The following is a 16548-nucleotide window of genomic DNA, read 5'->3' as shown; positions in this document are numbered from 1 at the left end:
CCCCCCCTTGAGCCCCCCCCCTCCCCTCCCCAATTTCCGCTTCTAGGTGACAAAAAGTCGGAAAGGCTGCGAACTGCTGGGAAAATGGATAGTCAAAAAGGGTACGTTTCATCTGACAACTGAAGTCCAGCGCGGTGGATGCAGAGGGGAAGGAAAGCCCTTCAGGTCCTAACTTCCGCCTCTGCTCCTAGATGCCTGTGATGCCTGCACAGACCGGCTTATGTTCATTGTAATTCTAATTCTGATGTGAGCCCTAGCTAAAGCGATCCTGGGAAACCTCGTGGTACAGCCACCACCTCCCCCCGGCACCGCATAATCTGGGATATAACCCTTCTACTGACTGCTGGACTTTGACAAAAGAGCCAGATTTTTTTTTCGATTTTTTTTTTTTCTAACTGGAATCTTGAGATTTGGACCAGTCTCTGGAAAAACCTACAAAACTCTAGTTATACTCTCTCCGTGGTGCTGAAGCCAGATTCCCAGCTGTTAAATCCTGTTCAGCTCTTACCCTGGGTTCTAGTAGTAAACTTTTTTTTTGTCTGTTTTTATTTTCTTGTTTTGTCTCGCAGTGGTAACTTTCTACGAATTTAAATAGGTATATAATTGAGCCAGAGCCAGGTTCTTTTAGTTTTCGTATAAAGGTGGCAGACCTTTGAATAGTTACTGATCTATTATTTTAGCGCACTACCATTTGTCTCTTTGTTCTTGTACTATGCCAGGCCTGAGGTGGAGAAACGGTGGTCAGACTGGGAAACACTAGGCTGGTTTCCACGTCAAGCTTGCACCCCAGCTCTTAGAACTACATTTCCCACAAAGCTGGACTACAACTCCCATGAGCCCCCGAGCGCGCCCGGGAAACGCAAATTGACAGCTTCCTGTTTCGCGAAAAGCCTCTTGGCCCAAGATCGGAATGTAAACGTGGGGTGTTGCGGGGGTGGGTTTTTTTCTGGGTCCTTCAGAAGAGGAACGGACGAATGGACAGGTAGTTGGACGTTTCTCTCTTCCCCGCTCCCTTTTCATAACTCGATCTTTCCAGGAAAGTGCCGGTTTACGGCAGTGGGACCTGTGTGTGTGTTTAGTGCTTCTTGGAGCTCCTCGCGGAAACTCGCCACAGGAGCTGTTACTTGAATTCGATTCTTGGAGGGCCCTTGGACTGTGGAGTGAGGTCTCTGCTGCCTCGGTGAGAGTTGTTTGCTCATAAAACTGCTGGTACTGGGCGGGATCCCGGTAGGTTGTGGGGTGGGAGGAAGGCATGGCGACATTTTTCGGGTCGTTTGGGGGATTGCTCTCCGATATTAGTGATCAGAGATTCCGGTTTCCTGATCCTGTGGGTATTACCCCTCCTTCCCTCATTAGTTTAGAGTTAAATTTATCATGGGACTGCCCTTTCTACTACTCCACTAGTTACTAATATTTTCGAGATTAAAATCTTTTTAACTTTAAAAAGTTCAACACGACTGCTTTAGCGCTTACTGGCAATGCGTGGCGCACGCACGAATACCTATGTGTGGTCATTTGGCAGCCCCCTTCCCGGTGTTAGGTGTCCGCTTGGGAACTGCACTTCACCCAGAGAAGGGTATGATGTCCTGGCCAAAGCGCTGTACTCACTCAGGAGACTGGGCTCTCCTCCTTCTCTAGCCACAAATCTCATTACTCTGCCCTTACACCCTTTGGACTGGTTCTCTGGTTAAATAAAGGGTTGAACTAGATAATCACTTCGAAAACTTTCTGATTTGGGCTTTGATATAAAGGTAAGTCATTTGAGCATTTTGCTGCAATTTGCATATAAAAATACGTGGTTTTTAACTCTTAGAAATATATAAAGAAAATAAAAACTACCTTTAATCTCACTACCCAGTGTTAGGTTTTGATCTTTCCTTGTGCTGTGTGTCTGTTGGGGATGGGTGTGTGTGTGTGGGGGGGGGGGGGGGGGCGGGCGGGAAACAGGAGGGAGAGTGTAAGACTGAGATTCTACTGCATAATTTGCAACCTATGCACTTAATTTGCGTTTCCCATTAGCTTCCCATGATTCTCAATGACTAATGTTCTACTCAATAACCTCACCATTGTGGCTAGCAGTTTTTACTTATTTGCAGTACATGTACTGATTATTTTGCTGATAAATGCCTAGAGGTGGAACTGAGTGAATGAATGGTGTAGCTTAAACATTATGGAGAACATGTATTTTAGCAGATAGGTCAAGGTTATTCATTTTTGTCACATAGCTGTTTTACTTGGAACGAGCAAACTATTCCTGCTATCACTACTCTTGTCTTCTTCTTATGTTAAAATGGACAATCTTCAGTTTGTAGATGTTCCTCATTGGATTAGAGTAAGAACAAGAAGATCCAATTTAAGCGAGCAGAATTAGTGTTTTGGTTTGTACCCAAATAGGTCAGATTCACTTTTTTTGTCTGCATCTAGTTCCAGATGTTAGCAGTTTGAAGTTCTGTTGCAGAGTGGGAATAGCCTTCAAGTGACAGGCATATTTCTAAGACAACCTCAGTGGCAACTTATAAAAGTTTGGGCAAAACATTTCAATAATTTTGAAACAAAGCTTGCGCTAGAATCCTGTATGTCAAATAGTGCGGCTGTTGAGCACCTATTAAGAAGATATTTAACACAGTTCTCTGGATTTACTAATAGAGGATAGCTGTGCTGTTCCTTTCTTCTTCCCTTTAGGTTTGTGTGTGAAGGGCAGGTTTTGTTCCTTCCCTCTGGCTCGCATTGTTTAGGCGATGAGAGTATGATAGGGAGTACAACTGGAAGCAAACTCGTAACTCAGGTTTGAGATCGTCTTACGTTGGCAAGTATTTAAGTAAAAATGAGGTCAAGTCCACAAATTTCCAAAATTCTTTAATGGATAAGCTTAATGCCCAGCAACTTTAAAAACACGCTATTAAAAACAGCAACTCACGGTGGTCAAAGGTAAAGAGAATACAGAGCAGAAACAGTGTTAGCTGACTTTGCTTACTAATCTGGCAGTAGAGAGACCAAGTGTTTTCTTCCTCTGGTGTGACTTCTCTTGCATTGCTGGGCTTGAGAGTGGTAATTTGGCAGTTAAGTGGCACCGGACACCAGTGTGATATATTTCTAGGAAAAACCAATGATGGGTGAAGTCCTTACTCTATAATGTACCATGGTCTTTCTAGTTGTTTCTATTTAAATAAAAGATATAAAATGCCATGTCATCCCAAACAATCCTGTGAGAGGTTTTAAAAAAAAAAAAAAAGACTTAAGACGGAGAAAGAGGGAAGGGAAGCTTCCTGGGCATGACACCATTTGCAAGGTCACAACGAATACCCCAACAAAGGGCAGATCTTTTCTTTTCAGTTGGTACTAGATAATTGTTCGGAACATATATGTGCTGAGGCTTGGACTGGGGTTCTGCTCGACAAAGCATCTGCTCTCGGACACCCCAGCGTAACTCCTTCCTGTGATCTTCACCAGGTAACCGCATTGAGTCCCAGTCCCGTTTGTACTCAAAATAGCGGGCTACCCGGTCTATCTTGCCCCGGTTTCGGCTTAACTGGTCCAGCCTTGGGAGAATAAAGGACTTTGGTCGGCTGGCAACCATCAGGTCTTGTTCATAAGCTGGAGGGCCCATTCCTTCTCTTTGTAGATAGCCATTGAGCTGATCTTGGTATTCATGTGGTAGATGAAGTTTTTCTGAAGTATCAACAGGGGACTCACTGTCTTTCGGGAACTGAAGGTTAATCAGCCTTTGTCTTAAAGCCCAGAGATCCATATCAATTTCTGTACCAGACTCTGATTCACTGATAATGGACTCATCTGTCACTAATACTTCCCCATCGGGCCTCCTACGCAGCACCTTTCTCTTCATCACTGGCTTGCGGAGCCTCTGGGAGGCCTCTGAGACTGTTTCTGAGGTGACGTTACTTTTCGCATGTGGGTACTGCAGTTGCATGGGAAGAGCATGTTGCTTTCCTGGGGTTATTGAAGCTTTGCTGTAGGGATCGTATTGGGTTCCTGACGCTTTGCTGTAGGGATCGTATTGGGTTCCTGGAGCTTTGCTGTAAGGATCATATTGGTTAGGCCAGGCTTCCCTCCTGACATCTCCCTCACCCTGCCCTGCACAGATCTGGGTGAAAGCTGTAGCAGCCGCTAACATTTGTTCTTCTGGATCCATATTGGCCCAGTTTTGTCCACTAGGTCCCATGAGTTCCTCCATTGCTTCCCTCACATTGGAGGGCTTTCTGCAAGAGAAAACACTGATCAGTTTTCTAATAATAAATTTCTATCTCACAAACTGTTCACTCCCTTTTTGTCAGTGAAATGAAAAATAGCTAAGGCAATCATAACTGTAATAGTTAAATAATAAATTACAGATTAGTACAAGATAGTATGGGAACAGTTTGCAGGAGCATTAACTGAGTTCTGGAGAATCCTGCTTTATTTTTTAAACATCCAAATATTGGTCTCTTGTGTGTTTTTTTAATACATTTTTATTGATTTCAGAGAGGAAGGGAAAGAGAGAGAGAAACATCAATGATGAGAAATGTTCGGTCGACTGCCTCCTACAGGCCCCCTACTGGGGATCAGATCAAGCCCACAACCCCAGTTTGTGCCTGACCGGGAATCAAACCCTAACCTCCTGGTTCATAGGATGGCACTCAACCACTGAGCCACACCAGCTGGGGCTGGAGAATCCTGCTTTCATTTCCACCCTCTTCTTATTCACTCCTACTTTCTACTGCCTGCTAGCCCTTGCCACCTTTAGTAGCTCACAGGACAGGACAGGCGAGTTTTAGGATAAGAAAAGCTTAAGATTACATGATAATGCGCATTGGGCTTAATGACCATTATGTAACTTGTACTGAGAAGGACACTTATGTATCCAACACTGTTCTGTGTGCTTTATACTAGTATTCATTCATGCAATCCTCATAACTGGGGAGGTACTCTGATTATCTTTTCACAGAGTCAGAGAGATGAGATACCTTAGCCCAAGATTACACAGCTAGTACGTTGCATAGAATTCCAATGTATGGATGTACTGTAATTTTTCAGCTAGTCCATGGTTTATTGTAGGCTTACAGTCTTTTGTTGTTAAAAAAATGAATGTTACAATGTGTATCTTACAAATTTTTACATACTTGTGCAAGCATAAATGCCCTTTCCCACTCTTAAGATTTTTAACAAAGTTATTTCATGTTTTCTTCTAGCACTTTTACAGTTATATGTTTTAAATGTAAACTTTTAATCTATCATAGATATAGAAACTCAAAGGACAAAAAACAAAATGAGCTACCCAGACTTAAATTACATAGTCAGCCTTAGTACAGATGTGTAGATGATCTTCTATTGCCTAAAATAGCCATCAGTCATAGATTATCTAATACCATTTTTAAGGATGTAGTACAGTTGTCCTCAGATAATTTTTTTTCAGAACATGCATTAAATTTGACTTTAAAAAAGGATCACGATGCTTAATTACCTTCTTTCCGCCATCAAAATGGTTTAAAGTGGGAAAATCTTGACTCCAGGTTCTACTTCCAATATAAATACAATCATTGACAAATTTCTTCAATCAGGCTAGCTTCTACTGTACCACCTTTAAGACAGAAATTCGTATTAGATGACAGGACATGTAAGCTACTAGTTTTATCTGATACTGGGAAGCGATAGACACTCACAGTAGACATATATTCCATATCAAAAGATCTCTCTTTTTAAAAACTTTTAAAGAGAGGAAGGGCGAGAAAGAGAACATTGTTCGGTTACCTTCCACACGTGCCATGACCAGAGATCGAACCCACAACCTGAATATGTGCCCTGGCCAGGAATCAAACCTGCCACATTTTTGGTGTACAGAATGATATTCCAACCAACTGAGCCACACCACCAGATCCATATCAACAGATTGTGATGGGAAAGATTCAACACATGTAATGAGAAGTCAAAAGGAAATGTTTTAGGGGGAAAATATCAGTAACAACAGTCCCTAATCATCTCAGCTACAGAATAGAGATATGAAATTTACAGTCATTTTCCCTAAATTCTGACGATTGAAACCTTAACAATGCTAGCCAAACATTTATAATACTACTTTCCTTTTCCCCTTTAAATTGGCTACAAAGATGAAAAAGAATATCATCTGTGGATGGTCAACCCTAATAATTAAGGTAATCTTGTATCCCTGGGCAAAGCAAAAGTCTACTTAAGGCATTAAATTAACTCTTAGATTCTATTTGAACATAATTGAAAGCTACTGACATGATCAAAGGAACCAACACTAAAACTGTATCCTTTTTACTCTTTTTTCAGGTAGTGCGGACCCTTATGATTCATTTATTCCTGGAGTTGTCTTATCATGGCTGAAAATGACACAGACAGAACCCAGACTGACAAACTCCTAAAAAGAGTACAAGAACTAGAGCAGGAGATAGAAAGACTTAAAAAAGAACAGGCCAACACAAAGATCTCAAATGCTAGAGAAAATTCTTCAGGAGCTAGAAAAGCTAAGCGTGCATTTGACTTCAGTGCTCATGGTCAAAGGCATGTAGCCCTAAAGATAGCCTATCTGGGCTGGGGATACCAGGGCTTTGCCAGTCAGGAAAACACAAACAACACTATTGAGGAGAAACTGTTTGAGGCTCTAACGAAGACTCGGCTAGTAGAAAGCAGACAGACATCCAAGTATCACCGGTGTGGGCGAACAGACAAAGGAGTTAGTGCCTTTGGACAGGTAAGGACCGCTGAACTGTTTCTCAAAGCAAGCAACACCAATATTTTCTAGGTGAACACACTGAGGACTCATTATTTGTATCTCTAACAGATTATCTTTCTCTAATCCCACAGGTGATTTCTCTTGACCTTCGTTCTCACTTTCCGAAGGGCAGGGATTCAGAGGATTTTAATTTGAAAGATGAAGTCAACGATGATGCCAGAGAGATCCGTTATACTCACATTCTCAATCGGGTGCTCCCTCCAGACATCCGGGTATTGGCCTGGGCCCCTGTAGAGCCCAGCTTCAGTGCTAGGTTCAGTTGTCTTGAGCGGACTTACCGCTACTTTTTCCCTCGTGCTGATTTAGACATTGTAACCATGAACTGTGCAGCTCAGAAGTATGTCGGCACACATGATTTTAGGAACTTATGTAAAATGGATGTAGCCAATGGAGTGATTAATTTTCAGAGGACTATTCTGTCTGCTCAAGTACAGCTAGTGGGCCAGAGTCTGGCCGAGGACAGATGGCAAGAACCTTTTCAGTTATGTCAGTTTGAAGTGACTGGCCAGGCGTTCCTCTATCATCAAGTCCGCTGTATGATGGCTATCCTTTTTCTGATTGGCCAAGGAATGGAGAAGCCAGAGATTATCGATGAGCTGCTAAACATAGAGAAAAATCCCCAGAAACCTCAATACAGGTAAATTTAAGTATAAATATATATTAAAAAACAGCCATTGCTTTTAGATTATTTTGAAATATATTCTAATGTATCTTTCTATTCCCACAATTGTCTGAATAACTAAGTCACTGAGTCTTTCTTCATGAAGTTTTTAGTCTAACTTGTAAAATGTTATGAACATGTAAGAGGGAGTGGTATCTTTGAATTTTCTCCTGTTACACTCCTATCCCAGGAATAAGAAATAGGTGTTTGGAGCAGGCCTCTTAAATAAAAGCACATTCATTTCTATATCCTCCCACCCCCACTGAATTTATGTTAAGAAGTATTGTTAGGTTCTGCTAAAGTTAAACAGTAAGCATTCAAACTATTCCTATTTAAATCTTGCTTGTTTTGTATTATGGAGTAATCATACTACTACTTTGGAATTTTTCCTAATTTTCAGTTTCTGAAATGGTAGGAAAAGTAGGAAAAACAGCTAACTTTCCTTTTGAGAACAGGCTGAGGTCAGACAAACCAATAACTCATTCCTAAGCAGTGAAATGTTAAGTTTCTTCATACTATGCAGAATTGACTAGTTTGGAAAAATACCACCAGCTGTTTTAAATTTTATAGCCGTGTGGTGGAGCCAAGTGAACTCGTAGGTGACTTGTTACCATTGAAATGCACCCCAGTACAGACCAAGCAGTTGCCCCATGGTTTGTTGTTTGTTTGTTTTTTTAGTTATAATGTTGTGAAAGGTTAAGGATAGTGCTGTATTTTCTTAACTATTAGATACTGAATATTGACAAAGTTTTCCCCCTCCTTGTAACCCAACTAACCTTGTTTTTCAAGAACTGTTGGGTGGCTGCTATGTATTCTCATGCTGTTTTGTCTCCTCTCTAGTATGGCTGTAGAATTTCCTCTAGTCTTGTATGACTGTAAGTTTGAAAATATCAAGTGGCTCTATGACCAGGAGGTTCAGGAGTTCAATATAACCTACCTACAACAACAGTGGGCTAATCAAGCTGTTAAGACTCACGTGTTGTACAGTATGCTGCAAGGACTCGAGTCTGTTGCTGTGCCCTGTGAGACAGGTATGATAGGGAAATCCATGGGTAAAATTATCAGTACCAAAATTATACATGGTTATGGGGAGGTAGATTTATATAAAGTTTGGAGGTGATTCTATTGTGGTAAAGTATTCATGTAATGACTGACTGTACATATTACAGGAGCAGAGACGGATGAAGTAATAGAATGGAGAAAGGTTAAGCCCTCTGTCATAAAGCAGACCAGTGCCTTTGTAGAAGGAGTGAAAATGCGCACATATAAGCCCCTCATGGATCGTCCTAAATGCCAAGGACTGGAATCCCGGATCCAGCACTGCGTACGCAGGGGACGCATTGAATACCCACGTTTATTCAATGAGACAGAAACAAAAGCCAAAAGGGAGTGTAATGGCACACTAGAAGAAGAAAATACTATTTCAGAGAAACCAACAAAGAGAGTCTGTGTTGATACAGAAATTAAAAGCATCCTTTAACCACTAGGAGGCAACAACTAGCTAATGGTAGGTGGGTAAAAAGGAAATACAATATTTACTGCAATAAGTCCTAGAATTCTGATGATCAGCTCTTAAAAGAACAAAACCAAAAAGACCATCCGCTCTATTTAAGGATGTTCAAGCTTCAACTGGAAATCAAACATTCATTCCTGTCCAAAAGGATTAAGAGATGGAAAAAGCAAAAAGCAAATGGAAAATAAAGATGTATTTACATATACCTGGAAACCTGTGCCTCATGTTCAAATTTATTAAACCTGATCCTGCAAGTGTCCATCCTTTTTAAAAGCAAATGAGATATTCACTACCCATCGGAATTAGCATGAAGAGCATGCCCGGGTGTCTTGTTTACTAGGACAAATTAAAAAAAAAAAATTTAGTCAAATATTTGATAAATTGGTGCAGAGTGCACTGCCAGGCACAATACTACCTGACAGTGACCTAACTGAATGAGGCACCGCATCTCTTACAAAGCTTATCAGTTTAATGCTGTCTGAGCCACAAATGGTCTTTGCTGTATGTATTTTTTTTTAATATTTTACACATATAAAACATTGTTAGCCCACAGGCCATAAAGAAAACAGGCCATGCAGTTTACCAGCCTCTGGCCTAGAGATTTAAGGAAAGCTCTGATAGAGATCTCCAAGCTGAATCGTGTAGAACAGATGGGAGCAGAGTTAAGATGACAACATTTGCATAGTTTAGAAAGGTAAGCAAGGGTCCTATCCACAGAGCCTTGTAGGCCTTCCTAAAAATGCTTAGATTTTTATCTTGAGGAACCAATGGGGTGGGGAGGAATTAAAAAGCCAGAATTGTGTAGCACAAATATTGCTCTGTGTATACTGTGGACTGGAAGAGGGCAAGACAGTAGGACCAATTAGGAGGCTGTTGGAGTAATCAAGGAAATTGATGGCCTAGATTAGATTTGTAGTAAGGGGTACAGAGAGAAGAACATTAGTTTGAGATTAAGAAAAGAGAAGCACAAGGACTTTGGGTGAATGACTGTGAGGTTCACAAGTAGTGAGGCTGCCAGAACTCCCAGCGTTCAGATGTAAAGCACAGCTAAGACACGCTGGGACATGAAAATGAGGCAGGGTTTTGCTTGTTCTCTAAGTTGATAATTAACCCTCAAAATATTTCTTATAAACAATATTTATTCCAAAGTGTTTCTCCCCCTCCCCCCTTCTACTCTCTCTAAAAATCAATGGAAAAAATATTCTCTGGTGAGGATTAACAACAACAAAAATAAGGAGCTGAGCTGGGCTGGTGTGGCTCAGTGGTTGAGCATCGATCCATGAACCAGGTAGTTACGGGTTCGATTCCGGTCAGGGCACATGCCTGGGTTGCGAACTTGATCCCCAAGAGGCAGCTGATTGATGATGTTTCTCTTTCATTGATGTTTCTATCTCTCTCTCTTCCTCCTCCTTGCTCAGTGGTTAGACCAGCGATGGCAAATCGGTGACACGTGAACTCATTTTTTTTTGGTTGATTTTTCTTTGTTAAATGGCATTTAAATATATAAAATATCAAAAATATAAGTCTTTGTTTTACTATGGTTGCAAATATCAAAAAATTTCTATATGTGACACGGCACCACAGTTAAGTTAGGGTTTTTCAAAATGCTGACACGCCGAGCTCAAAAGGTTCGCCAACACTGGGTTAGACCATCAGCCCACAAACCAGAGTCATGGGGCACATACCTGGGTTGTGGGTTTTTTCCTGCCCCCCCCCCCAATGTCTCTTTCACATCAGTGTTTCTCTCTCTCTCTCTCTCTCTCTCTCTCTCTCTCTCTCTCTCTCTCCCCTCTTCCTTCCTCCCTCTCTCTGAAAAGCAATGGGAAAAAATATCCTCAGAGAATTAACAAAATGATAATAAACATCAAGTAAATGAACTCAGACCGTCTGCCTCAGTATAACAAGTTTCATCATTGCAGAGTGTATTACTTATTCACAATTATGATTATACTATATGAGATCCAACGTTTTATTTACCAACCAACAAACAGCATGTTCCTACCTATGTTGAAAGCTCCAGGTATAAAAATATGCTCTATATCAGGGGTAGGCAAACTTTTTGACTCGAGAGCCACAATGGGTTCTTAAACTGGACCGGAGGGCCGGAACAAAAGCATGGATGGCGTGTTTGTGTGAACTAATATAAATTCAAAGTAAACATCATCACATAAAGGGGTACGGTCTTTTTTTTTATTTTAGTTTTATTCTTTTCAAATGGGCCGGATCTGGCCCGCGGGCCATAGTTTGCCCACGGCTGCTCTATATCCTCAAGCTGGTAGCTAAAACATAACTAACATATGGGACAATTAGAAACAACACTCACATAAATAGTAAACATGCTATGTAAGTGCACAAACTTAGCAGTGAGGAGGCAACAGACATATTAGACTTCGCTGAAAGAGTCCCGGGTTTAGAATTTAAATAGTATAAGAAAATGAAGTATGTCAACTTGTATTGTTGATGGGATTGCAAATTGTTATAGTTACTATGGAAAACTGGATGTTCTTGAAAAAGTTAAAAATAGAACTACTTCATAACCCAGTATTTCCACTTCTGGGAATATATCCAAAGAAATCCAAAACACTAATTGGAAGAGATATATGCGGAGTTTCTCACAATAGCCAAAATTCGGAAGCCACGCAAGTACCCATCAATAATAGATTTTAAAAAAAACTATATACAATGGAATATTACTCGGCCATAAAAAAAGAATGAAATCTTACCACTTGCAAGTGAAATAAGTTAAACAGAGAGATAAATACCATATGATGTCACTTTTATGTAGAATCTAAAGAACACAACATAACAGAAAACAGATTCATAGATGCAGAGAACAAACTAAGGGTTGCCAGATGGGAAGGGGGTGGGAGAACGGGGTGAAAAAGGTGAAGGGGCTAAGAAGCTACAAAACAGTTGTGGGGATGATAGGGAATATGGTCCATAACATTGTAATAACTATGGGTGGTACCAGGAGGGCACTAGAATTATCAGGGGGATCACGTTGTAAATTATAATTGCCTAACCGATATGCTGTACACCTGAAACAAATGTAAAATAATACTGAACATCAATTGCAATTGGAAAGAAAGAACCCTGGCCCATGGCTCAGTTGGTTAGAGTGTTGTCCCAGTACGCCAAGGGTGCAGGTTTGATCTCCTGTCAGGGCACAAACAAGAATCAACCAAAGAATGCATAAGTAAGTGGAGCAACAACTCAATGCTTCCCTCTCCCCACCCCCTTATGCTCTCTCTAAAAATCAATGGGAAAAAATATCCTCAGGTGAAGATTAACAAAAAACAAAAAGAAAAATTAAAATAAATTACTCCTTATTTTTAAAAATCCACTCTAAAGGAATTATACACGGGACAGAAGGCAGTAAATAAAACGTCCTGTTCGGGAGAGTCAGAAGCAAAGAGCAGAGGATCGAGGCCTTAGGTCTTAAGTGAGTCACTTCCAGCAGGTGATGCTTGTCACATCCAGAATCAGCTTTCAGTGACATGATTTTAGGTGGTTCCCACAGGGAAAAACTCAGGACAATCATCATAGGCGCAAGAGAGAAATCCCAAACTGTAACTTTGCAGAATTACTTCAGTTATATGAGGAAATGTTTGCATAACTTCAAAGTCTCTGACCCACGGTAGGGAAATAAACGTTAGAAGTCAAGCAGGGCTTAGATTTTACTTTCTTCACTACAAAATGGAAGGAATTATTTCAATAGGTTTTGAACTTTAAATGAGATTTTATATGTCAATAAATACATAAACAAAATGGAGCTTTGTGAGAAGTACACCATTTCAATGTTTATGCAATACAAACCTACCTACTAAAAAGATAAGCAGAGAATAAAGCAGGGACAGAAATGGAATAGGAATCTGGGTGAGGGGGAGTTCCAACACTAAAGCCAAAGAGACTGTTGGGGTTTTTCTGTTGGTTTTTTAAACAATATATTTTATTGATTTTTTTTTACAGAGAGGAAGGGAGAGGGATAGAGAGTCAGAAACATTGATGAGAGAGAAACATCGATCAGCTGCCTCCTGCACACCCCCTCCTGGGGATGTGCCCAAAACCAAGATACATGCCCTTGACTGGAATCGAACCTGGGACCCTTCAGTTGGAAGGCCAACGCTCTATCCACTGAGCCAAACCGGTCAGGGCCAAAGAGATAGTTTTGTGTGCTATACTATACAGCAGTGATTTCCAACCTTTTTCACCTCCTGGCACACATTAACTACTAAAATTCTGCGGCACACCAAAAAATATATTTTTTGCTGATCTGACAAAAATAGGTATAATTTTTATTCATTCGCACTGGACTGCTATTGTGTTGGCTGTTTTCATTTTTTTATTTTTTACAATCTAAGAGAAAAGAGGTCAGTGCCCCTGAGGAAACAAGTATTGCATGTTTTGAAAATTCTTGTGGCACACCATGTGCTGTGGCACAGCAGTTGAAAATCACTGCTAACTAACATGTGACTAACATGTTATCTTATTTGCATTTTAATTATACCACACTCCCATTCCTTTTGAACATATGAGGGTAGGTATTTGCAAATAATAAAATCAAACTTTAGTAAGGCCCACAGGTAACTGACAGTTCTTTATATCAAAGAGAAACTCTTTGTAATATAAAGACCTGATAATCTTTTTTCTTATAAGGAAACTTATATAGAGGCCAGACACCCTATATTTTGAAAAATCACAGACTATATATTTTCTTCTTCATCTTAAATTGTCCTCTCGTGCCTTTAAGGGCAGCCCTATACTCAGGACAGCCCTCCTAAACTGAGAGGAGGTTGCTGTGTGTCCTGCCAGACTCCCCTGTTACAGCTGAGCACAGGCGAGCAGAGGAAGCACAGGCCAGGACAAGAATTACAGACAGTATTAACCAGAACACCCCAAGGTATCGTCTCTTCAAAAATCTTTAGCAATTTGGTGTCCCAGGTTTAGCTAATGTCAAGAGAAAGGATTCCAAGGGTGGATGGGGTACATTGGGTCAGTATTCTAACTATTACAGGGAGGCTACTGCAGAGTTAAATCAAATTCCTCTACTTTTCGGGAAGGTAAGCATGCAGCTTTATGTACCACAAAATTAGAACAAAACAAAACAAAAAAATACCCTAAGAAAGAACTGTAATTGAGAGACAACAAACTGGGGAAAATATTTGTACCAGGTTCAAAATTGCTCATTTAAATTCCTCTAGAAAGCTAATAAATAAAAAGGTATATACACCAGCAAAATAAGATAAATGATTTACCAAAAAAATAATAACCACAGGAAAAGATGTTTAATCTATATATATAAAAGCCAAGCGGCCAGAAGACAACGACTGGAACAACCAGTCGCTATAACCCGCACTGTGGCAGCCAACCAGCCCAATCTGGGCCCTGATCGGCCCCTCTCCGCCACTGGCCCAGCCCCAGATGGGCCCCCCCGACCCCAATCAGGGGCAGGGCGGGTGGCCAACCTACCATGCTCCCCCTCTCCACCCAGTCCAGCTGGATGGGCCCCTAGTCTCATTAATAATGCAATTAAAAGACATCCTTCTAGAAAATTTTTCAGTGCCCAGTGCTGGTCAGTGTAGATAGAAAAAAGCAACCTCGCCCTCTGTATGTGTTTGGGTGGGGTGGGGAGGGGTATATCAATGTTTCTAGAGGGCAAATGTGACATTATGAATCCAAATTTAAATTGCACCATAATTTCTAAGCCATCATCCACTTCCGGGAATTATTCTAAGGCCACACACGGGATAAGGATGCAAACAAGTATACGTAGGAATAATCATGCTATCCTATGACGATGAAGAGGCTGAAAAAGCACATGTCCATCATTTCAGGACTGGTTATTTAGTATTTGGTTACATAATTCACGCCAAGAGTTACCACGCATGCATCAAAGGGGATAATGCATGTCTACATTTGACGGACACGTGTTCCTAAAACATTACTAAGGCGCAATCTGCTTTTTAAGTGAATATGCTTTACTATATTCAAAATATGCAGTTACATAAAAATACTTGTATAAGGATGGCCACGTAAAGATATATCCATAATGAATACATCTGCAATAAACCCAAAGGTGAGGGTTTTTGTTTTGTTTTTGGCTGATGGAATTTCGAGTATCTTCTTCTACTCTTCTTTATACGAACCTAATATTGCTTGATTTACTTATGAAAACAATGAGATTGTGAAGTTTGTATCATCGGGAGCGGAGGGAAGGTTTATTTTCATGCTAGGGTAGGGCTGTAGGGTTGGATTTCAGATCCTAATACATCTGGGCAAGAGCTTCTCGCAGGGCGACACCTATTGGTTCAAAAAAGGGGTGACGAGGGGGTGAGCAGCCTTTTACACTCAAGTTTACAGAGACCGAGTCGCCACCACCTGGCCCACGCTGGGTGTCGTTTGTTTGTGACGCTTCGGGGGAGGCCGGCTCCCTCGCTGCGCCCGGCCCCCGACCCCTGGCCGTCCACCTCGCTGAACCCCGGCCACCGTGACATCGGGGGGCTCCGGCTGCCGAGGGTCCACTGCGTCGCCGCAACGAGCATCTGAGAAAACTGCGAACTCGGGCAGACGGTACGTCCGGGCTCCGGACTGCGCGCCAGGGCATCGGTACCCGGGCCGGGAAGTCAACTCCGCGTACTCAGCCCCGACCTCTCCCCAGCAGCCGGGCAGCCCTCCGGGCCCCACTCCACCTCTCCCATCCCGTCCCGCTTACCCGCCCCGCTGAGGTCCGCTCGCCACCCGGGTCCTCAGCTCCGCAGGTGTCAGTTGGCGTCCCGCAGCCTGCGCAGGCGCATTTCCTGTTCACGCACGGCGCACGCCCCAACCGCCGGACGCCGAGGTTTAAATCACTAGAACCAACCGGCGCTCCCGGCCCCGCCCTCCAGCGCTCCTATTGGGCCTAAGGGTGAACGCCTTTCACTTCTACATTCTGATTGGTTGATGGTTTTTTGTCCCTCCCCTCGGGCGGGAAGAAGTTCGGGATTCGGCGCGTGATGGGGACGCGTCCGAGTCCCGCGGCGTTTGAGCGCGAGCGCTGAACCGTTGCTTCGTTGCCAGGCCGACGGGACGCGGAGGGAGGAAGCTCAAGCCCTCGCCTGCGGCGGTCTTAGCGCCCCGTCCACCGCACGGAATCAGTTTTCCCCCGTCCCGGCTCTGCGGGGTCGGCGGCGGCAGGTGGGTTCTTGACGCGGAGTCGTGACCCCGATCCCGCCTCCGCGCTCAGCCGGTCCACCGAGTCTGCCACGCGGGCTCTGTGTGAAGGCTCGGACGCGCGTGGAGGCCTTTCCGCGGCCCTGTTTCCTCTTACTCTCCCTTCGTCTCAGGGCACATCCCATATATGGGAATAATTTTTATAACATTATTTTAAATAGTAGCAAAGTGTTCCAATATGTAAAGATCTTAGTTTTTGTTGTTGTTGTTTATCCTCACCAGAGGATATTTTTTCCCATTGCTTTTGAGAGGGAGAGAGAGAGAGAGAATATATCACTGGTTGCCTCCTGCACACATCCCGACCCAGAGTGGGGAGCGAACTCACACCCCAGATGCAGGCCCTGGACCGGGAATCGAACCCGCGCGCCTTCAGGGCATACGCCGGCGCTCTAACCACTGAGCACACCGCTCTGG

At 42.5% G+C, this 16548-nt stretch overlaps 2 protein-coding genes across 3 annotated transcripts; one reads left to right on the top strand and one right to left on the bottom strand.

Annotated features, from left to right (window-relative positions):
• Nucleotides 1–889: 889 nt before the first annotated feature.
• On the top strand, nucleotides 890–9273 carry PUS3 (pseudouridine synthase 3). 2 transcript variants are annotated; one of them, XM_081114089.1, is made up of 5 exons: nucleotides 890–982; nucleotides 6289–6709; nucleotides 6823–7388; nucleotides 8253–8443; nucleotides 8582–9273. In XM_081114089.1, exons 2-5 carry the CDS (start codon nucleotides 6335–6337, stop codon nucleotides 8890–8892), a joined length of 1443 nt encoding a protein of 480 aa, XP_080970215.1. In that variant the 5' UTR covers nucleotides 890–982; nucleotides 6289–6334; the 3' UTR covers nucleotides 8893–9273. The 2 variants fall into 2 exon arrangements, with proteins under 2 accessions (XP_080970215.1, XP_080970214.1); XM_081114088.1 differs by having other exon boundaries at nucleotides 897–1180.
• On the bottom strand, nucleotides 3223–15739 carry HYLS1 (HYLS1 centriolar and ciliogenesis associated). Its single transcript, XM_081114090.1, has 3 exons — nucleotides 15638–15739; nucleotides 5459–5575; nucleotides 3223–4217 (listed from the first exon to the last, which is right to left on the bottom strand). Exons 2-3 carry the CDS (start codon nucleotides 5470–5472, stop codon nucleotides 3236–3238), a joined length of 996 nt encoding a protein of 331 aa, XP_080970216.1. The 5' UTR covers nucleotides 5473–5575; nucleotides 15638–15739; the 3' UTR covers nucleotides 3223–3235.
• Between the last annotated feature and the right edge of the window lie 809 nt (nucleotides 15740–16548).

Source organism: Myotis nattereri (genome assembly GCF_964212035.1).
Source record: "Myotis nattereri genome assembly, chromosome: 19".
In the NCBI taxonomy this organism is placed as follows: Eukaryota; Metazoa; Chordata; class Mammalia; order Chiroptera; family Vespertilionidae; genus Myotis; species Myotis nattereri.
This window is presented reverse-complemented; position numbering and strand designations above follow the sequence as displayed.